Source organism: Ambystoma mexicanum, chromosome 2q, assembly GCF_040938575.1.
Source record: "Ambystoma mexicanum isolate Mex_15411 chromosome 2q, UKY_AmexF1_1, whole genome shotgun sequence".
NCBI classification, from domain to species: Eukaryota; Metazoa; Chordata; class Amphibia; order Caudata; family Ambystomatidae; genus Ambystoma; species Ambystoma mexicanum.
The window spans coordinates 691,354,279-691,377,219 of NC_090924.1; the positions used below are offsets into that span (position 1 = coordinate 691,354,279).

The window sequence follows — 22,941 nt, forward strand, 5'->3', positions numbered from 1 at the left end:
TAAAGCAAGGATGCATGTTGGCCCCCATTACTTTTTAATTTATTTATTTATGCCATGCATGAGACTCTTAATACAGCTAAAAGTTTCCCCTGCGAGTTGTCCCTGAAACCATTGGTCACCTATTATACACTGATGATCTTGTGTTGATGGACCAAACACCAGGTGGACTACAATGTCAATTGTTTGCCCTAGAGAGATATGCAAAGTAAAAGGCACTTTCAATAAATGTTAAAACATCTAAGATCCTGATAATTAATCTAATATAACGAGGTAAGGATGTGAAATGTCTTGGAAAGGGTAGATTCCTTTATATATTTAGGTTTCTGTATTTCTGGGACATGAAGTTCGTCCATAATAAGAGATAAAAGCAAAAACCAAAAGTCTGATGTCACAGGTTGGTAATAAATATAACATTTGGAAAGTGTTCATTAATCCCAGTTATATGTTTGTATAGATTAAAGGTTAATCCGACTCTGATCTATGGGGCAGAAACTATAGTGTCATTTACAACCGATTTTTGGCTCAATTTGGAAAGCATATTTTGGACAAGAACCTTTGGTCATTCCCAGTGGGGTGCCTATCAAAGTAATTAGATTTGATTTGGGTCTTATTTTGATGAGGCTATATTTCAGAGAATTATTGTGCTTGTTTGAAAAATGTCTAACAGCAGTAGAAGGATCACTATACTCATTTTTGGGTAAAATAATAATGGTTGAAAAAGAAAAGTCTTTTGCGGACTGGATGCAAAGTTTATTGGTTACTCTTAAAGATATAGGTGTAACTGTTGATAAATTATTGTCTAATCTGTTAAGTATTAAGAAGAAGTGATATAGAAGTGACTGGATGAGACATGCACAGAGATATAACATTATACATTATTTTACCATTTTAATGATGAGGTGAAACCTTTCAGTGTGCTGCCTAAATCTCTTCTAAAATGTCCATGTCCAAAACTTTGGTTGCAGGTTTTATGATTTCGATTACATTTGTTTCCCACATCTGAGGTGATATGGGCATGGTAAGGTATCCCCAGAGAACTGAGAAATTGTACTTTTTATGAACAGGGGAATACACTGGAAAATCTGGAACATTTAATGACTGTTTGCCCGAGCTCCTCACTGCACAGACAGGCACAGAGAGGCACATTTTTGTCTTTTTTAAGCCCTTACCGAACTGTAACTCCAGAAATGTGGTGGTCAATCTTGCTGATTACATCTAAAAATTAATTGGTTGTATCTGTGTTTAAATATTTAAATGTGCGTTTTAACAAGATTCTATATACCTAAACATTGGGCTAGGCCTGAAATGTATGGACCGAGGGACACAAGTGAAACTGAAACAGTCACCGCAGACCAAGACCATACTAATCCACTACACACATCTAACTCTCAGCCCTTTCTCCCAATTCACCCAAACTGAGTCTCCATAGTCCTTGGGACTTTAATGTGGTGATTTCTACATTAATGCGAAATCCCTTTGAGCCTATGGTTTCAATAGACCTGCACTGGGTGATGGGCAATGGCTTTTTTGTTTGTCATTATTTCCACCCACAGCACAGTGAGATGCAGATTCTGTGTCGAGGAGCATTTAACCACCTTTCATAGGGACACAGTGGTTCTTAGGACCCCACCCTAACTTTCTGTCGAAAACGGTCTCTCGTTTCCATCTCAGTGAGCAACTCAGCTGTTTGTGACTTTTGGTGGAGTAACGACAGGTGCAGCTGTGTCTAAGGCTACACTGGCTTGATGGCTGAACTCCACTATGGTGGAGGCTTACAAACTAAAATAAAAAAACGTTTTTTGTATCGCCTTTCATGCCGGTTCTTGGCCTCTAAGCACGAGACTGGGTTTCAAACCTGTGATAATCAGAGATGTCTTGTTTCCAACATGTTGCCCCTGAGCTATCCTCCCTAACTAAAGGGCAATGCCCGTCCTCAGAGACACCATGCACATCTATTGAGAGGAACGTCAGCTAAGGTTGCCCTGTAGAGACATGTCTATTTGTTGAACATATTGAAAGCAGCCACCTGGATAACACCTTACTCTTTTTGCAAGCACTACTCACTCTGCTTCAATTGGAGAAACAGTGCAGCCTTTGTGCAGGACATTTTAAAGAATCTCTTTGCACAATAAACTGCCAGCCACCCATTCTTTGAGGGGTGCTTTAAAACCTCACAGGAGCATTTAGGAAAGGGGACATAACATAGGAGTATGAAAAGGTCACTCACTGTAGTGTCAAACATACCCTGAATCCATAGTACCCTTTCCTCCAAACATCTACAAAAGTGGTCAAATCCAACTTGATAAAGGGACTGGCAGTTGGGTGAGGAGAAGGTGCTACACAGTGGCTTGGCTAGGGTGCGCTGCTCCAGTGCTTGCTGGAGAGTTCTACTGGTAAGCTACTTTGCACCCGGCTGTGGTCCCGTTCCCATTCTGTGGGGCATCCCAAGAGTATGGACTGTTCCCTTCTGGCTTTCTTTAAGATGTCCAATCCTGACTTGGTGCTCAGAATCTTCTCCCTGCGGATGTCAGTATGCAGTAAGTGGGACAGGGTACAGGAAGGTTTGGATTCCTAGGATATAACAAGATCTTAAAACCCCTCTCTTGATGGAAAGTCTTCTCCTGGACTCTCCTGGGCTACTCCACTTCATACCCTTCTCCTGTCTTTCTAAATGGAAGAGTCAATGTTAAATGCCACCCTGGTGTGAGCTCTCCATTGTCCCGACAGGGCTTGCCTTTGAAGTGGCGTATTACCAGCTAACCCCCGGGTCAGATTTCCTGTCTTCCGGAGGAGGTGACAAGCCTTCCCAGAGAGATCAATAGGGAGGTTTACTGGGATGGTCACATATGGATGTTTTGGGTGAAACCCAGTTCCAAGATGCTGATACATATAATGCCCTGTCAGTGAGTCACTAGCAACCAAGCTGTCAATAATGAAACTGAGTTTTGGCCAGTATAATTGTAGCATCCCAGAGGCCAACATGTCTAAACTAGACATGTCTTAGATTTGACTGTTCATCTGCCACCAAGCCCTAGGGCCCACAATTATATAATTTAATTTAGGATCAGGATAGCCAGCAGTTAAAGGCAGACCCTGACTGCTGGACATTTGGTTCCATTGGCTGGATTGCACATGTCACTTTGTAAAGACCATGTTGCCAAGCTACAAAGCAGCTGGTGAGAGGTGTTGGTAGACAGCCCAGCAGAGTTACTTGTTTGCACTATACTTTATAGCATGGAGCACTATGGAAGTGGGATTTGATTAGACAATCTCACTTCCACAGACAGATTTACATGCATCATTTTATCACCAAAAATGTGAGAATCAGTAACATGACATCATATATTCTCTTTTATAACTATGCCTGTGGGATACAGGCCATATTGTGCTTTGCATTAATTCTCAGTGTTATGTTCTTTTGTTTTTCAGGAAACTTTTTGAAAGAGTAAAATGCATCTCCTGTGACCGGCCAGTGACTATGATGTCTGCCCCGTGAGTAAAATGTTGAGACATATTTATTGAAGGTTGTGTGTTCTTCTGTGGTTGTGCATTAACACTAGGACTCTTAATCGCAATTAAGCACTGCATGCTCTTTACCCTAGGTAAGCAATGATGTCCTTAAAGGATGGTCAGCATGGGTGGCTCTTAATCATTGGTCACCACTACACATTTTATATACTAAATTAGCAATGAATGTGCAATATTTGTGGATAGCACTAGATGCTTCTCACCTGCGGTCAGGAATGGATGCTCCTGAATCAGTACTGAATGGTCCTCATTATAGGTGATCATTAGATGCACCGCATTCTTGGTCAACACTGGATACACCTCGTCCTTTTCCAGCATGGGCACACCTTATCCACTGGTAGCAAGGGGTAGCTCTTCTCCTGTGCAGCAGTGGCTGGTCATCATTCACCTCCTAGACCAGCACATTCTATATTATTTTCCTTCTGCATCAGCACTAGATAAGTTAAGCACTGGATACAGTTCAGTTCCACACTGAATTCTCCTCCCTCGAGGTTTTCAATTGACATCCTTTGTGTTAGGTGAGCCCTGGATGCTCCCAAGGCCACAGGGGTTTGCTGCTCTCATGTGAGTACTGGACGCACCTTGGCTTTGGCTAACACTGTGTGTGCCTCATTCTCAGGTCAGCACTGGATGTGCTCAGTCCAGGCTAGCTTTGGATGCTACTCAGCTCAGGTCACTGGAAAGTCTAATATATTAAGTGGCAACATTTCTTTTTTTAACACTCTTTCTTATTAGTGGTCCAGAAGATACATAACATAGTTACAGCTTTGCCTTAAAGCTAGAAATAACATGACAAAAAGAAAATAGGTACAGATATCATACATCTCATCAAGGTGGTACGCTTACATAGCTTCATCTTCATCGGAGATCATATCACATAGAAACATTCTGAAGGGTCCTCAAATATCTTTAAGTCTACTAGCCGATGGGCGGGTGAGGACAAATTGTTCTTCAGCCTCATTCACGTATGTCAATTCCCAGAGGAACTGCTTTACAGTGGGTGGCGCAGCACTTTTCCATTGTTGTAGTATACATTTTTTGGCAACTGCGCACAAGACATTAAATAATCTTCTGTTTTTTTCAGAGCACTTGCCTATATCTCCGAATAAATATTTCATTGGGGTCAATGCCGGGGGTATTTGTGTAACCTCCTCAAGGAACTCTGCCACCTCCCTCCAGAAGCCAGTCACCACCGGACAGCCCCAGTACATGTGGAATGAACCAGCCTGATCGGCATTACATTTGGGACATTTGCCTGGACTGTCCGGAACAAACTTTGCTATCTTGGCCGGAGTGTAATGCAATCTGTTTATAATTTTGAATTGTATAAGGCGTAGCCCAGCGTTCAGGGAAATCCTCTTGGTAATGGTACAGTACCTTTCCCAGGTCTTATCGTCTATGGGGATTTGGAGGTCACTCTCCCATTTACCTTTGATCAGGTTGATCGAGGGTGTGTGTGCCTGTATTGCATTGTATAGACTGGACACCCCCAGTTGGTCGCCTGCTGTTATCATCTGTATGCATGGGTGAGTAGGGGGTTCATCAGGGAAGGATGCCCAGCATTTCTGGAAGGCCGATCTCATACGATAGTACTGTAGTGTCCTAAGAGGGCCCCTACCAAGAGCCCCCATGATCAGCTGAAGGGTCGCAAACTTCCCATCTATAAACATATCTCCCAGTCTCATTTCTCCCATGGGATCCCAGGCCTCTCGTAGGCTGGTGTCATGTGTTGGTGTCATGTCAGGGTAGTTCCAGAGGGAAACTTCGGGGTTGTATGGGGCCAGTACTCCCAGTCTTTTAAATATAGCCTTCCATGCGCCAATTGTACAGCTCACCGGATTGAAGTCGCATGAGTCCCTGTAGTTTGCATCAAAGATTACGGACTGTATGTTTGTGGGGGAAGTGGTGAGCTCCTCTACCTCCACATGCGGGGGACCCTCATCCTTGCAATACCAATATTTCGAAAAACTGGGCCTGGGACACATAATAGTAAAGTTCAAAGTTGGGTGCTGCTAAGCCGCCTGTGGAGTACGTTTCAGTCAGTTTTTCCCACCCTATTCTTGGAGTCTTCCCATTCCAAAGAAAGGTCGTTGCCATGGATTTGAGGTTATTAAAGAAGAGTCTTCCCGGCCATATCGGGATATTCACGAATAAGTATAGCAATTTGAGCAGGACTATCATTTTTAGGACTGCTACCCTACCATGCAGAGACATTGGCAAGCGGTCCCATAAAAGCAACTTGGTCTTCAAGACCTGCAGTGTGTCATCGTAGTTGTCTATGTACAACGTGTGTTTCCCACGTGAGACAAGTATCCCCAGATATCGTATGGACACCCCAGACCACTTCAAACCACACAAGGAGTCGGGACGGTTGGTTGACGGTGTGAGAGGGAAAACCTCCGACTTGTCTCTGTTTATAGAGTATCCCGAATGTGCGGTGAACTCTTGAATCTCAGCCATAATGGGTGCCAAGTTGTTTTCCGGTTCACGAATATATAAAAGCGTGTCGTCCGCATATAGCGAGATAAGCTGGGTAGCCCCCTTAAGGTTGATGCCCCTGTTAGAATGTCGCAGTCGGATCGCTATAGCCATTGGCTCTATTGTCAAGGCAAATAGTATGGGCGAGAACGGGCAGCCTTGCCTGGTGCCCCTTCCCAATAAGAACAAATCCGAAATTGACTGATTGGTCAATACCCGCACCCCAGGTTCCGTGTAGAGTAATTTCACATAACTAAGGAAGTTCGGGCCAACACCAAATGCCTCCAGCACTGCCAGCAAGTAGGCCCATGACACGGAAACGAAGGCCTTTTCCGCGTCTAATGATACGGCCACAGCGTTTCTGCCCGGGTCTATTTGGGCCATAATACCAAAGAGCCTATGGAGGTTAAGATCCGTAGATCTAGTGGGGATAAACCCATTCTGGTCGGGGTGTACAAGTGTAGGAACTGCCGGCAGAAGCCTACTGGCCAGTACTTTGGTGAATATTTTAGCATCCGTGTTGATCAGAGATAGTGGCCTATATGACGCATGTCCTGGGGCGGGCGGCGCGGTTTGGGGAGAACAGTTATAAGGGCCTCTCTCATGGACGGGGGCAGTATTTTGCATTGGAGGGATTCCTCCCAAACCTGCAATAACAATGGAACAAGTTCCGCACTAAACTCCTTGTAAAACTCGGCTCCCAGGCCGTCTAGCCCTGGGGCTTTATTGGATGCCAAGTCCTTAATCGCTTCAGTGAGCTCGCCAGTAGTGAGAGGTTGGTCCATTTCCAGGTGGGTCTCTTCAGGGAGTTTCGGTATTGTCAGCGTTTCCAAATATGCCCTGATTTCCATGATCGTCTTAGTGTCTCTGTTACTACAGTTGTTGGTAAAATTTTGAAAACTCAGCATTTATCCCACTCTCATTCAGCACAACCTCACCGCCAGGCTTTTGTATATTAGTAATTCGATTAGGGTGCCTGACCTGTTTCAGTAATTTAGACAGTGTCCTACCCGCTTTGTTACCTTCCCCATATTTACGGGCTTGGACCGGGGCCGCCATATATTGTACTTCCCTAGCAGCTAGTCTGCCAAATTCCTGGAGGTGTTGTTGTATTCCAGCTAGTATGGCCTTATCATGTTTACGAGCATACTCGTCCTCAAGTTTCCCCAACTCGTTCTCAGTTTGGGTAAGGTCAGCCCTAACCCCTTTCAGAAGACCCACAGATTTGGATAGAAGCGTCTCCCTAGCCCAGACCTTATAGGATTCCCATAACGTGGAACATCTATCAACTGAGCCCACATTGATTTCGAGGAACTCTGCAATTTCGGTGTGTAACCCCTCCACCATCCCAGGGTCACTCAGCAACCCCCCAGGCATCCTCCATCTTCTGGGAGATCTAGGGCAGTTTTGAATTGCAACCTCAAGTGGTATCGGGGAGTGGTCAGACAGTGTACGAGGAAGTATCTCACACGACTTTGTTACAGCAAGCATAGTTGGGGAAACAAACCAATAATCAATTCTTGACTCGGAATCGTGGACCGTAGAGTAGTATGTGTAGGCCTTCCCTTTCGGGTGCATCACTCGTTAGGCGTCATCGAGGGAGAGCTGGGAAAGGACATGTCGCAAGGTTAGAACAGCCCTACTTGGTGCTCTAACAATCGTGCTGGATCTGTCCAGTTTGGGGTCCATAGCGATGTTGAAGTCACCACCCCAGAGTATAATGGGAATATCAATGGCAGATAGCAGTTGGTATATATTAGTATAAAATGCGGGGTCATCTATGTTCGGGCCATATGTATTTACCAGTAGCATCCGCTGACCCGCAATCGAGCCCCAAACCAGAGCATATCTACCAAGGGGATCTAATTTATGGCCATCGGGACAAAATCCCAGATTTGGATGTATGAGCGTGGGGACACCCCTGGACTGAGATGAGTAATTTGTACAAAACCTGGATTTGCCCCAGCTGGGAAGTATGCACTCATTGCCAGTATCAACCATATGTGTTTCTTGCAACATAACAATTTGAGCGCCATGTCTGACAATATAATTTCCAACCTTTTTAGTCTTTGACCGATTGTTCAGATCCCTTACATTCCATGACAGCAGTTTAACCCTTAATGCGTGGTCCAAGTCTTACGTAGAAATGTTCGAATAGCATCTCCAACCTCTTGGATGTATCCTTCAAATAGCATGAGCTGTGTCAGAATCTCACAGACCACTTGTTTAACCAATAAACTATAACCAGATCCCCTGGTAGTCCCCACAGGGCAAGGTGCCATACTGTGGGGGGACTTACCCAATTCAAACCATGGGATATCGCATTTACAACAAGTCAATCCAAACTCCTCATCCCGCCCACCACCCTCATCGTCTCCCCGAACTTGACGATGTCTATCCCTTAACTTGTGGATAATTCCCGGGGTAGTCACGTTGCCTCACATGACCGCCATCCCCGGCTCACATCCATCACCAATTACAGAAGATGGCCATCTTTTGTATCAATTTACCCAGGGCCCTGAAGTTGGGCCCCCACCAGTTGCAACCGGATCCGTAGAGTGTTCAAGTCTTAGTCTGCCGGCCGGGGTCCGTTGTTCGGCGCAGGTCGTTCCCCCCTTGGAGGGAGGGGAATAGAGGACTCAATGTAAGACTGGGCTTCAGACGGGTTTTCAAAAAAGTGTACTCTTCCTGCATGTTGTATTCTCATTTTGGCTGGGAACATCAAGGCGTACGGGATCTGTCGTGCTCTAAGGAGTTTCTTAACCGATTCATAAGAGCGCCTATTTGCCTGGACAGAGGCAGAGAAATCTGGGTATACATGTATACGGTTCCCTTCATATTGCAATGTACCGGCCTCACGTGCCAACTGAAGAATTGTATCCTTGTCTCTGTAATTCAGTAGGCGGGCAATGATTTACGTGGCGGGGCTCCTGGTTTGGGTATTGGAGCTAGAGTACGATGCGCCCTCTCCACCAGGAAATGTTCAGAGAGCGATTCGGGCCCGAACAGGGTTTTGAAAAGTTCCTCCACATGTTTCTCCATCTGGCCCCTGCTGAAGGATTCCGCCATTCCGACCACGCGGACATTATTCCTCCTCGACCTGGATTCGAGGTCTTAACATTTGCTCTGTAGTTTGTTCATCGTGTCTCTGATGTAGGATATATCTCGACTGTGGTGGGCAATGGTATCTTCATTCACACTTATCCTACTCTCCGTCTCCGTGACACGCGCACTTTCCTTGTCTATTCTGGCTCTCAAGGAGCCGATAGTGGCAACTATTTCGTCCAGCTTAGTGTTCACTGTAAGAAATCCGTTTTGTACTAGTGTGGTCAATTTATCTTCTCTGTCCGCCACGTCTTGCTCACCCTGAGCACCCTCATCCGGATGTGTGTCCACCGCCACAACGTGACTGGCCGTGTTGGTAAACGTGTACATAGGGCCCTTCTTCCTGCCAGCGGCGGTCTTGGCCCTGTTCGACTTACTTGGTTCCCCCATGTCCACGGCGAGTCACGTGTGAATATTGAGTATGTCCAAGGAGCTCAGGAGGGTCCAACCTCGGACCGTGGGCTGGGGTCAGCGCCCCTCCAAGTGTCAGGATCCGTAAAGGAGAACCACGAGGTTCGGCCAGGCCTGCAGGGCGTATCAAGAAGGGCCGTGTAGCCGCAATATGGCGGCGGCGAGGCTCCACCTCAATCCAAATTGAGCCGAGCACGTAGAGCTGCCCGGTATGTTCCAATCGGCCTCACGTGTGTTTACGAGCCCAAAAGAGGTGGGAAGGGACAAGGAGGACCACAGCCGCAGATTAGCGGATCTTAATGAAATGTTTGCCAGGGGCATCCAGCGTAGAAATGCATTTCATGTGATGAAACCCGGCAGGACAGGGACACTGCGTCCACCCTCCCACCTCTCGTTGGCCGCTTACTTGTTTGTCCAGCCCTGCCACCTGCGGGTCCTTGCGTGGGCAGAGGCCACAATACTCCGGGATCAAGGGGAGGCGAGTGTAAAGCAGGTCAGCGCAGGGGGGCAGATTACAGCTGGGGCTTTCACAGGGTCGACCTCGTGAAGAGAACAGGCTGGACAGCAGTGCCGGGTGCGGGCCTCCAGCATAGACTCCGCCCACTCGCGGCCCGCAGCACTCAGCAACCACAGCCTCCGGTTGAATTCCTCTGGTGCCGCGCGTCGGCCCGACACCGATGCTCGCGTCGGCAGATTTGTTGACAGCCAGAACTCAGGAGCCCAGAACCGCAGCGGGCCCGGATTTTCACAAGTCGTGGATACGTTCACCGGCAACCGCTACAGCAAGTTTCAGCCCTCTAGACGGCCTATGAACGGATCTTCAAGCGCTGGATCTTGAGGTGATAGAGGAGCGACAGGTTAAGGCGGCCATCTTCTACGTGCGCAACAGCACCCCCCAAAGTGGCAACATTTCTAAGCACATGTCCTGACTGGCTGTTCATGGGTCAGTACCGGATATTTTCCAGCCCAGGTCATAAGGGTCACTACTCAATATAGGTTATTTATGGAAACAAACCTTATCTAAGGTTAGCTATGGTTGATCCTCATTTTAGCTCTACAATGATTGCTCTTCATCCAAGACCAGCATTTGGTGTATTTCACCTTAGATAAGAAGTGGATGCTTCTCAGCCTAGGTCTGGACTGTATGCCTCTCATTGTGAGTTGAGAGTCCACACTGCTAAACTTGCATCATGACTGGATGATTGCATGTTAACAGTCCACACCCCTAAGCTCATGTCAGCAGTGTGAGAAACCTGAAGGTATCTCCCTAACTAGTCCCCGGGGATCTGTCATCCAGGTGGCCAGGACACGGCCATCGCTTTTGGATCCAGTTCTTGGGGTTGGATCATTGATGCAGTATCACCTGGATGGGGGCTCCTCAGGGAGTGGAAGTGGGACACTGATGGGTGAGAAACGGTATCCCCCTTCTTCTAACAACTTTTCCCCATCCTGCCAAGTAGGATATTCAGACACTCTACCCCAACCTTTTCCGACACAAACACTTTCGCACATCACGCAAAACAACAGACTAACACCAGAGCCGTTTACCTGACATGTCCCAACACAAGGGTCAGGCAAAGTCAGGCAATTGACCAGAATCACACACACCTGACGGCCCTTTCCCTTTCCCACAGGGATAAACTGTGGAGAACAAGAGCACACTATGAGCAAGGCAGACCGCATGACGAGACAGCTATCCAAGCCTGGTAGTTCAAGAGGAGGAGAAAGGTGGCGAGAACTGAAAGCATGACAAAGAGACAAAGAGAGAAGCGACCCAGACCCGCGAAGCCTACTTGAAAGAAAACGTAAGACTGCTAACAATAGCCAGCGTGTATTGCTGCAGATGTCAATGGTACACAGAGCACGCCTACACTGATAATCAGAACAGGGAGAGACACTTGCTACCGTGGTCCCGGCCTTGACACCAGAGACAAGAAAAGCCAAGCGGTTCATCACAGCCGGTGAGTTTAGGGGAGAGCTGATAACAAACCGAACTGTGATGAACGAAAGTCGCAATGGGTAAATTAAGGAAAGTTCAAAGAACTGTTAAAATTAAGGGAAAACCAGCTACACAGGGGTCTGGCACCATGTGCGTTCCCATTCGAGAAACTGTGATTGATCCCACGTTTGTTGAAACTGCCAATACCAGAAGCCCCTAGGAGAGCCAGAAGGAGAAGGTCAAAATGGTCTTACAGGGGTCTAGCAAAACCCCCTGTACAGTCGAAAGTCCTTGACCTATACGTAATTGAAAATCTAAGGGAGGTGAAACCTGCATAGCGAGAAAAGAGAAATAACTGCAAATTGAACCCGACGGAGGGATGTCGATGGAAAGAGGTGAAGTCTGAAGTCCCAATGAACAGTGTGTTGACAGGAGTGAACCCGACAGAGGGATGTCCACAGTGAACTGTTTAAAAAGACATTAAGGCTTGTGAATGCCATAGGTGAAATTGTTTTGCGAAGAAGCCATAGTGAACCCGACGGAGGGAGGCTGATATTCGAAAGGGGTCTGAGCCCAGAAGAGAGGGACCCATGGGTGAAAAGCCATCATCCAAGGACACGTGAATGACATAGTGAACCCAATAGAGGGAGGCAAACATTTGAGAAGAGTCTGAGCCTGGAAGAGGGGATCCAGGAGTGAAAAGCCATCACCCAATGACACGTGAATATAGCAGAGGAAAAATACAAGCCATAGTGAACCCGTTGGAGGGAGGCTGACATTCGAATGGGGTCTGATCCCGGAGGAGGGCTATCAAGGGGTGAAGAATCCTCACCCAAAGTACGTACCGAAAGGAACTTTTAATTGTTATTTTGACACCGGAAGCAGGGGACTTAACCACTGAAGGTCCTGATATCGCTACAAACTTTTTGTGGATCTGAGCCTGGAAGCGGGGGATCCTGGGGTGAAAAGTCATCACCCAGTGTACCTTTTGGAAAGAAACATTTTGTTTGTTATTTTGAATGAATCAGGTCCACGGAGGCAAGAGACTTTTTGCAGAAAAGAGACTTAACCACCGAATGTCTTGATAGCTGAGAATGAAACTGTTGTCTCGTGCTGAGAAAGCTCGAGAGTGTGCTGTACTCAGGATCCCGCCTTATCCCATGCTCAAAACGGGGGGGAAGGGAGACCCCCAGCTACAGCATCCTGACTTATTATTTATGAACACTTCTTTCTTTCTTGTGAACCCTATCCAACACTCTTTTTGTATTTAGTTGTAAGGATTGGCAAACGTTTTTTTTTTGTTACATATGCCCGTTTATTTGACAAGACGCAACTAGGACTGCCGTATTATTATTTGATGGTCTTACCTTTCTCCCATCTTAGATTGAGATTTAGATTAGGCGTTTTTCCAACCTGCACATACAGTTTAATAAACACCTTTGAACTGTGATCACTTGTCTGTCTTTACTGTTGCCACCATGAGTTCCTTACAACACTGAATGCTTCTGATTTGAGTTAACACTGTTAAACTCATTTCAGCAATGAGTCCTTCTCATTGTAAATTAACAGTTTACAAACGTAAGCTCATGTACACATTTGGACATTCGTCTGTAGTTGCCAAGTTAGACCACCCATCTTCTCTCTGATCATTTGTCGCCCTTTGGTTCTGCATTGGATTTAATGCATTTTCTTTCTGTTTGCATTTTCCTGGGCTTGTTAGTGTCTTTACTTTCTCTGTTTCCATTTTAGCCACCTCATCACAGTGAGATCTTCTCCATTACAGCTGAAGGCCCGTCCGAGCAGTGCCATGGACTCCGAGTACAGAGATGATGCTAACAGGTCAGAATTATTACAGCAACCAGCTCATTTCAATTCAATTCCAAGTAAAATACTCCATGTGTATTAAAGTTAAAACTTATATTGGAATGTTAATGCAATCTATCTATCTATATTTATAAAAGTGAATATTTGTGGGTTTGTGACTTGGCGAAGCACTGTTTCTTATACAATTCCACACCGTTTCACCAATATACACCAAATTTTGCATAGTTATCTGTTATGAGCCTCTGCACATTACTGGCTAATGGCCACCCCACCCATTTCTGCAGATTTCAGCAAAACTTTGTTTGTGGGTTTGTGGCTTGCCGAAGCATTGTTCCTTATAGAATCCCATACTGTTTCACCAATCTGCAAAACATTTGCATAGTTACCTGTTAGGACCCTTTGGACATTACTGGCTACATGACATGTGGACACCCCACCCCTTTCCCAGGATTTCAACGCCTTCACACATGAGAGGGTTGCCAGAAATCGACGAAACATCAAAGTGGTCGTAGAAGGACCGGTCCTCAACCCTAGAATGCACGATTTCTGGGGCATTTGCACTGCAATGCACTGCAATGAACTGCACCACACAAGGTGAGGCAACAGGTGGGGCAAGCACAGTAGGGCCCAGAATGCAGCAGCACACCAACTCTTGCCCCCCCCCCCCCACGTCTGCTCTGGGTTGTATCAGCCAGCCACACATGCCCATTTTCACTGCAGTTTACAAATCACATCAAGTGATAAGCGAATCGGAACAGCGACCTACAGGATCATAGATTTTCAACAATTCAGGAGAGTGTTGTCATGTCTGTCCACAGAACCCGTTCAGAGAATTGGTACTTTTTGCTAGTTTTTAATAAAAACAAACTTTTTTTATGATGTCGACTATAAGGAAAGTTGCCTTTTCTTTGTTCTTTTCGCACCAGCTGCGGGCATTCGAGCTGCTTGGATGTCCAATGTCTCTGCTGTTAAAGCTGGTCATTTTAATTCATTCTTATTGCCTCGTCTGCTTGAAGTACAGTCATATTATCCATGACTTTCCAGATCGGAGTTTATGGGGCAGAAATGTCCAGCAGGGTCACTGCGGATGGGGACCGTCTGTACATCCAGGGATAAAGTGCTGCATGCTGACTATCATTTTCCTGATGCCCCATCAACATATTTGCCTTACCAGTTTTTGTCTTTGTGCAGCAGAGGTTACCATCATACATAAATTACAAATGTATCTATTTTAGTTGTCAAGGCCACTTTTTAAAAATGTTTTTTTAATTCATTTTACATAACAGTCTACAATATCACTTTTGTGTACAGCATTAATACACACTCTGTGCGGTGTCAGGACCACAATATGAACAAAGCATTTCCCAAGTAGTGCACCAAACTTGCAATTTCCATTCACTTCCCATAACAACCCTGACAAACCCATGAGTCATTTTTCTCATAGGTCAATCCATTCACGGTGGGCCTAAGTCTGGTGTCGTTATTAGCTCATTAAGCTTTGTCCCCCAATTCTCTCTGTCTCCTCAGATTCTCTGCTTCTGCCATCCCCCAGCGCTGCGCATCCCCAGCCCAAGATTGCACCTATGGGTTTCTAAGGCATTTCCATGATATTGCAATCCAGCCCTTGGCCAGTATTAACAGGAATTTCACAATTGTATTTCTTTTATTGCCCATTTCCCTCCCTGGTATCAATCCCCATAGACACATCTCCGGGGTACACTCATATGTGCTATGTGTCCAGGAATGTAATTTTACCATTACCTCTGCCCAGTAGGTTTTAATGATTGGACAATCCCAGGTCATATGCCAGAAATCTGCCAAAAACTCTCCCACATCTAGGGCAGTAGTGAGATATTTGCTGGTTATTCACGTGGAGTCTGGACAGGGACATGTATACTCTGTGCAAAAAGTTGTATTAAATCAAACGGAACCTCACATTTCTAGATACTTTTTAGACCTGTTCCCATGTGTGAGTCCACTTATCATCTGGAATCCCATACCCCATGTCCCTCTCCCACCTTACTTTGATCCCTAGCTCAGGTCTCTGTTTCTGCTCACTGATTCCCCTGTACACCTCCTTTGCTCCTGTCAGGGTTCCAGGGTACACAATAAGGTTTTCACATAAGGGCATTCACTGTAAAGGTCGTCCTTTTAGAAGTACATACAAAAGTGCATGTCTGAAATACTCTAGGTGGAGGAGGTACAGAGGTGGTGGTTTGTAGGTGGTTGTAGTTGTATGGGTTATGGCTTGAAACCAAAGACACTTTCCCTTAATTAAGTCTTCAGGAGGCCTTTGTTTCCCCAGTGAGGTAGTTTGGAATTCTACTGAGAATTATAAACTGCCTTTCATTCAAGCATTCAAGGAAGCAGGTCGCAGTTTTATAGCTCAGCAGCGGTTTGAGTTAAATAGTTTAAGGCTAGAGATTATATTGTAGTGGAGAGACTCAAAGAATCTGAAGCAGTTGAATAAGTAAATAAAATATGTGTGCTGATGAACAAAGGAAGTCGTGAGCAAATGAAGCAAGATAAGTGCTAGTGATTACTTACAAAACTGAAAATGAAACCAGTTATCTGTAGAACTGTTCCATTTAATTAGCAATAAGCGTGTAGTTCAAGAATACGCTCAAGTTAAAGTTTGTTTCAGTTAATACTGTTGAAGTAAATGAGAGTCAAGGAGTTGATAGCAACATTGAGGTTCGCGTTTCGTTTCTGAAGGGTGCGCGTGATTTTTACAGTGCACGTGTTTTTGTAGTGCGCAAGTTAGATTAATGCTAACCCTTTTAATGAGGCGTGCAGTCTGGCTGTCGGCGCAAAACTGAATCTACTAACCTTTCAACTCAGAATTACTTTGATATTAATACTCACATTTTGTAGCTAAGTTCTTACTTTAGTAACGCTCTTCGTGTCTTTCTGTTCCGATGGCAGTTTAAAGGAAAGGACCTTCTTTGCATGCGTATATGCGTATGAGCAGAGCCGCGTATCCAGTCGGGTTATTTTTTCAACAGCGGTCTTCCGTTTGCAGCTCTTCTTCACAGGATTGCCTCCCGGATCAGTTTCAGAGATAGAACAGTAAGAATTAAGAGCAATCTGTAGTTCTTCAGAGAGAAGGCTAACAGGGAATGAACAGTATCCAGAGGAGGTAGTGAGAAGCGAGTTTTAGAATTTTTTGAATGATTACAGATATCTGCTGTGAAATCTCCGACGTCAGTTAAAGCAGAATGTTAGCAGTGCACTGAGTTGGCAAGGCAATATATGAGTGGACTCTAAGTAACTGAGCCAAAAAAGTTACTAGAACGCTTTTTTCAATTAAATTGACCAAACATTTCTAAACTCTCTTGAACTGTCATGGAGTTAAAGAAAACACTAATTGGAGAGACAGGGAGTAGAGTAAGAAAAATTGCAGACCAACCAAAGTTTTATTCATCTGCAGTTTCCAAGTGGTGTTAAGACTTGCCAGAAACTTCAATAGAAGATACAAGAAGCCTATCAGCTTACAAGCATAGACTGCAGGTATTGGAGGGTCTCAGATGGCAAGAAGATAAGGTAACAGTGAGTTGGGAGACAAGTGTAAATAATAGTTTAATTGTTTTTAGATCCTCACAGTATCACTTGGAGAGAATCAGAAAACAGACTCAAGCATATGCAGTCCAGGAAGAATACAGGAGCAGTGAGTGCTGTGAAGATCTGTGTTTGTTATTTTATCCCAATTCCCCTTTCCCCTTGGGTTTGCCTGCTAGGTAGTTATTTCAGTTGAGAGACTGTAGGGCGGGCAGACTTGGGGGGGTCTGGTGGGCCAGCATCACTCCCGCAGGAAGACTCTTAGTGGACCTGACAGCTCCCCTCCAAATCTAGCACCAGCAGGGTTTATTTCTTGTTCCTCTGGACTCTCGTCCCATAAGTCTGTGAACCTTTTTGCCAGTCCTGCATATCCCAGAAAGGAACACTGTGGCATAGCATATGGCTGTCTTCACTGTTCGAATGGCAGACGTATTACTTCCATATGTAGATCTCCTACCCTTGTGTAACCATTGCCATGCAGTTTACCGGCGTATACATTTTTAGTTAACTCTCGTAGAATCATATCGAACCCTAGTGGCAGGTTTGGGATGTGCAGGCTTGATCTGTGTAATTTCCTTGGGAGGTTGCTCTAGTTCTCTCTCAGAGCATTGTATATATTTCCCACTCCCATCGTGTCCATTTGGAACCAACAGTAACTCAATCCCTTCTCTTTTCCTCGGAAATCCCTGCAGGAACCTTGTCTGGTCCCCTTCTGGTGAGTCATTCCATTAAGTTATCATCTACAGCTGGGCTGCCATAGTGTAGGATTTAAAATCCAGACGTGTGAGCCCCCCCCCATCTAGATCTGGTCCACATAACGTGTCTAATGCCACTTGTCTACGCCCCGTCCCCCACAGGAATTCCCCAATTTATCCCATCCAGCATTTTACAGAGGATCCTTTTTTATCTTGTATGCTATGTTTGCAAAGTAATATAGCAATCTTGGCAATGACACCATCTTACATAGAGCAATTGCCACATTAAAGACAAGGCAATGGTAAAGTATACAGAGATATGTTGTGGATGATACCTCAGTCCCTGATCCCAGTTTCCAAAATATAATGTTAAAATACCACACCAAGGGTTCCTGAGCCATTGCAAACAGTAGTGGTGAGACCCGACTCTACTGTCTAGTTCCCCTTTCTAGCGTCAACTGTGAGGGCATCCAGCCCCCTGTTTTGACTCATGCAAATGGGTCCCTTTACAATAGGTGCATCCACCTCAGAATACTGGGTCCCAACCCAAATGCCTGCAGTACCCAAGAAAGCTAAGGCCACTCCAGAGTCAAAAGCCTTAATTGCATCTAGGGCCATTTTCCTACAAACCCTATACCTGCTCCAATAGGTAATCTCCTAATATTCATGGAGGTATTCCTCCCTCCCACAAATCCACACTGATTCGGGTGTATGAGGTCGAGTACCACTTTAGATAATCTTGAGGCTAGAACTTTCCCCAATATTTTGGCATCTACGTTAATGAGAGAGATAGGTCTAGACAAGTCACAGTGATTCGGGTCTTTTCAGGGTTTCAACAAAACTGTGATTAGCGTCTTTCTTGTAGCGTCAGGCAGCGCATCATTCTCATATGCGGCCTCATACACTTGTTTCAATTTGGGAATCAATAGGTCCGGGTATGTAAGGTAGAATTCCACTGGTAACCCATCTGTGCCAGGGATTTACCCTTCTCAATGGATGCATCTAACTCCTCCCTCAGGTGTTGTGGCAACCAAGGTAATTGTGCGATATCTAACAGATCCGCTGCTTTCTCCTCTATGTATGTGCCTTCTCTGGTATATGCTTTCTGTAATACGCTTGTAATACCTCATTAATATGTTGCTCTGTAACTGCACGTGCCCCAGACGCATTGTAGATCTGTGCAATAGCCCATCTTGGAGATTCTTTCTGTATCAACCAGGCTAGCAGGCGCCCTGCCTTGTCCCCTTCTCCATGTATCTTCCTCGTGTATTGACTATTATAGCACCTGGACAATGGGCCTCATTACAGGTCGGGCGGTCCGGAAATAACAGTGGCGGTAAACCCGCCGCCACTGTTAATTCCGGACCGCCCGATCCCGACTCCTGCAGGCGGGAGGTGATGTTCCCGCCAGGTCTGACCTGGTGGGTTTAACACCGCCCGCCTGCAGGCCCGCCTGCAGGCAGACGTGGAAACACCAGCACCATCACGAGATGGTGCCGGTATTTCCACTTCCCCATTTCCATTGAGTCCTGTAGGACTCAATGGGAATTGGGATTTACCGAATTCCGCCTCCGGAATTCCCAGGACACCAGGGTCATAATGCCCTGGTATTTCCGGGAGTCACGCTTCGGTTACTGCCGGACTAATAATGAGCACCAATGTCTCTTGTTGTTCCTGCTGGATGAGAAGTGCTTCCTCTAGATCTTTCTCAACCCTGCGCCCTTCCCCTATGTCATTCTCCAGATGTCTGATCCGCTGTTCGATTTCCTTCAAGGATTCTAACATCATTCTCCGTACCCCAACTGCCTTAGAAATGCAAACCCCTCTTTTATCGTCACTTTAAGGGCTTCCCACATAGTTCCCGCCTCAGCCACGACCCTTTATTATTCTCAAGGTAGGCAATTATTTCCTTCCATAGTGTGGTTCGGAATGCCACATCCTCCAATGAATCCACCCTCAGTCTCCATGTTGGTATGACTGTTCAGTTGGGGTTCCCCTGAAAGTTGTCCCTAACGGGGCATGGTCCGATAGAATCTTCCCTAGATATTCAGTGTATTGAAATCTATGTGTGTTCCCTTCCCGCAAATAAGTGATCTAATCAAGAGTATGACCGGTGCATTGGTGAATAAAAGGAGTATTTCCTATCTTCCCCGGGTGATCCCCTGCACAGTTCCACCAAGTCCAACCCAGACACCACTTTATTCAGTAACCTTGTCAACTTCAACCTAAGTATGTTTTCTGTACTAGGCCGGTCCTTACCCGGATCGAAAAACAGTTAAGATCCCCACCACAAATAAAGATGTTGGTCCTTATTCCCCTTGACTGACTGGAAGTGTTCCTCATTGTCTTTGTTGGGCGCATGAGAGTTTACTGTGCAGAGGCTTTAGAGTATCCTTCGTACCATGAGGGTCCGTCCCTCTATGTCCCCTTTAGTTGTTTCAATGTGCATTGGGACCTTTCCATTTATCCAGATCAGAACCCCCCAGGCATAAGATGAGTATGTTGATCCTACTACCATGCAGCCCCATTTCCTACCAAAGCCTTCAATGTCCGGACCAGGTAAGTGTTTTTCTTGTAACAGTGCCACCTGAACACCATGTCGTTGCAAGAAGTTCTGTACCTTGGACCCGGACATTTCATGTACTTATCTAAATTGCATTGGTACCTCCAAAGATGTGTGCTATGCTCTGAACCCCACTTGTTTTTGTTGGACTTGGTCCCCCGTCCTCAATTATCATGCTAGTGCTAAGGTCTAAAGTGTCCTGTGCCTTTGTGTGCTCTAACTGTTGTATGAAATTCGATCATAAAATCCTCCCATTCTCCCCAACTCCCCACCACCCACACCCCACATACCCTCATACCCTCATACCCCCATATCCCACATACCCTCTCCTCCAGAAACATCTGATGTTTAACGCAACATTGCTCCCCTCAATCCCCCCCCTCCTCGCTTCCCTCTCAACCTCAAACTTTCCCAGTTTGCAGCTGCAGCATAAGCTGTTCTTGCTCACTTGCAGCATTATCATGCTGCAGGCCATCTATGGATCGTGTGGGATGACCATCAAGGCCATCTGCCCTATCAGTAACAATACTCAAGGATCGATGGAACTGTTGTCAGGGGTTTAGCCATACTATGGGCTCGGCCCGCCGATCTACACTCACTCCAATGTCCCACCCATCGTTTTAGGTCATGTCCCCATAAATCCGGGTGAGGATCTGCCTCCTCACCCGGCCTTCATCGATGCGTTGACCTTTCGTCTCTCACCTGCTGCGCTGGTGAGTCTCCCCCTTCACACCTATCTGTCGGACAGCCTGATGTCCCCCCTCTAGACTCCAACCAGGACCATGCTTCTGATACGGAAATGCAACCAGCACCTTCAATTTCGCTGTGAAAAACATCATGTACTTCAGATTATGCTCATAGAGCCTCTGTTTCACCGTGTCAACGGACCTCTTTTTGTTTCTGAACCTCATCCGTGAAATCAGGCAAAATGAGGATCCTTTATTCACAGCCGACTCATCTCGCCCCCTGCAGGATCACATCTCAATCCCTGAAATTAAGCAGTTTGGCCTCTATCGCTCTTGGGGGTGCTTCTGGTGGCGGCGGGGGACCTGGCACTCTGTGCCTGTTCCACAGTAAACAATGTCGAGAGTCCCCGAGGGTGCAAGGTTTCCAGCACCAATTTTTTCACAAATAATTCTTTGTAATTGTTCTCCTCTCTTTCAGCCAGTCGGATATTACATCTTCGGGAGCTGCCCTCCGCGCCCTCCGCTCTGTCTTCGAGAAGTCTTGTAGCTGCCAATAGGCCTTTAACCTGATTCTGTGGTAGTGCCAACATGTCCTCCAGATCACTGTCCCGTTGTTCGGCCACAGACACTCTTTTGTTGACCTTCTTCAAGTCTGCCCGCACCAGGGACACATTTACCCCATCTTCTGGATTTTACTCTCCAATGCCTTCCTCGAGTCCTGTATCACCGCCATAAGACTTTCCATGGTGACCGCCCCTACTACCTGCCCAGTACCTAGATTCTCCACCAGCTGGTCCATAGCTTGGTTGTGTTGTTTTGGTTTTGCCCTCACATATGCCTCAATTTTCTGTTGTCCCTTCACCATCGCACCTCCACTGGCATGTAAACCCAAACTCTGTTTTAGGTCTGTGCATATCCAACAGTGTTGATACGTCTATCTGGCTAGATCCATCTGTGAGGAGTCTCTCCAATATGTATCTACCGAGGCCCAGTCCAATCTCTGAAGCACCCAGCAGCTGCACAATCCTATGTGCTGTGCATTCTCCTCTTGGACACTGCTCATGATAGAGCCCTTGTGCCCAAATTATGTAGCTGTTCCTTTCCTATCCACACGCACACTGTACTGGCAATCAATACAGGAGGAAGTTCTCCCCCATTGACTTATATACAATCTGAGCTGCCACTGTGTCCTCCCTTCACTGCTCCTGATGTTCACTTACATAAATGTCCTGCTGAAGATATAGCCAATGTCTCTTCAGTTTTCCACCTGCTCTGCCCTATGCCCCATGCCCCATGCCCAACCTCTTTGCCTTCTCAGTACATCATCGGCTGCACCCTGTCGGGGGTCTATCTGCAGCTCCTCATCTGTGCTGCCTGGTGGGTGTTTCTCGCAGAGCACTAGCTCCGTCTATGACAGCCGGCCTGCGCATGTGCTGCTCTGCACTCTGGTGCGGTCTGTGAGCCAGCTCTGTCCTTTCCAAATCTGTGCACAGGAGAGGGCCTCCCCGCTCGGCTCTTTCCGGTGTCCCCAGGCTATGATGGTGTTGAAGTCCAAAAACCTAACATAATCTAGCGCCCCGAAAAAAGGTTTGTCTAAGACTTTGGTCCTGTCATTCTTGATGCTTCTCCTGAATTTTCTGTGGCGACCTTGAATGAATCTTCATGGTGGGGGTTGGGGTAGAGGTTGCTGCAATTCATTAAGATTTCCAGCAAATAACAATACTGACTTGCTGGTTCCACCTTCTTTCGAAACTGGCTACTACAGTAAATTGTATGATACAGCTACATCTGGTGTTTTTATCGCTGAAAGCTCTGGCCATATTAAGGTGTCTTTGATGGCCTTTACTCTCTATAAACTCTAAAGTACAGAGGTCTGCAAACTTTGACTCCCTAGTTGGTTTGGACCACAACTACGATCAGCCCTAGCCAGCACATTTAATCGTAAGAAATCATGGGAATCACAGTTGAAAATATCTGGAAAGCTACAGTTTGCAGACCCCTGTTATAGTGGCAGGAGATTGAAACCTTCGCACATAAGACTCTACCAATTCTCCTGTCAACTTATTGAAAGTATTTGCTTTCTTGGCTTAGTTTATTATGTGCCCTGTCCTACACATCTTAGTGGGTCCAACTAGTTCTAGCGTAGGGGTCTTC

General features: G+C 46.1%; 1 protein-coding gene across 1 annotated transcript in view; it reads left to right on the top strand.

The window, feature by feature from the left end:
- The window catches only part of C2QH16orf96 (chromosome 2q C16orf96 homolog), a 576,891-nt gene that overhangs the window by 392,308 nt on the left and 161,642 nt on the right, over window positions 1-22,941 (top strand). Inside the window, exons 11-12 of the mRNA XM_069647906.1 lie at window positions 3,430-3,492; window positions 13,211-13,300. Of these exons, the coding sequence (XP_069504007.1) occupies window positions 3,430-3,492; window positions 13,211-13,300 (153 nt within the window). The remainder of the gene's footprint in view (window positions 1-3,429; window positions 3,493-13,210; window positions 13,301-22,941) is intronic.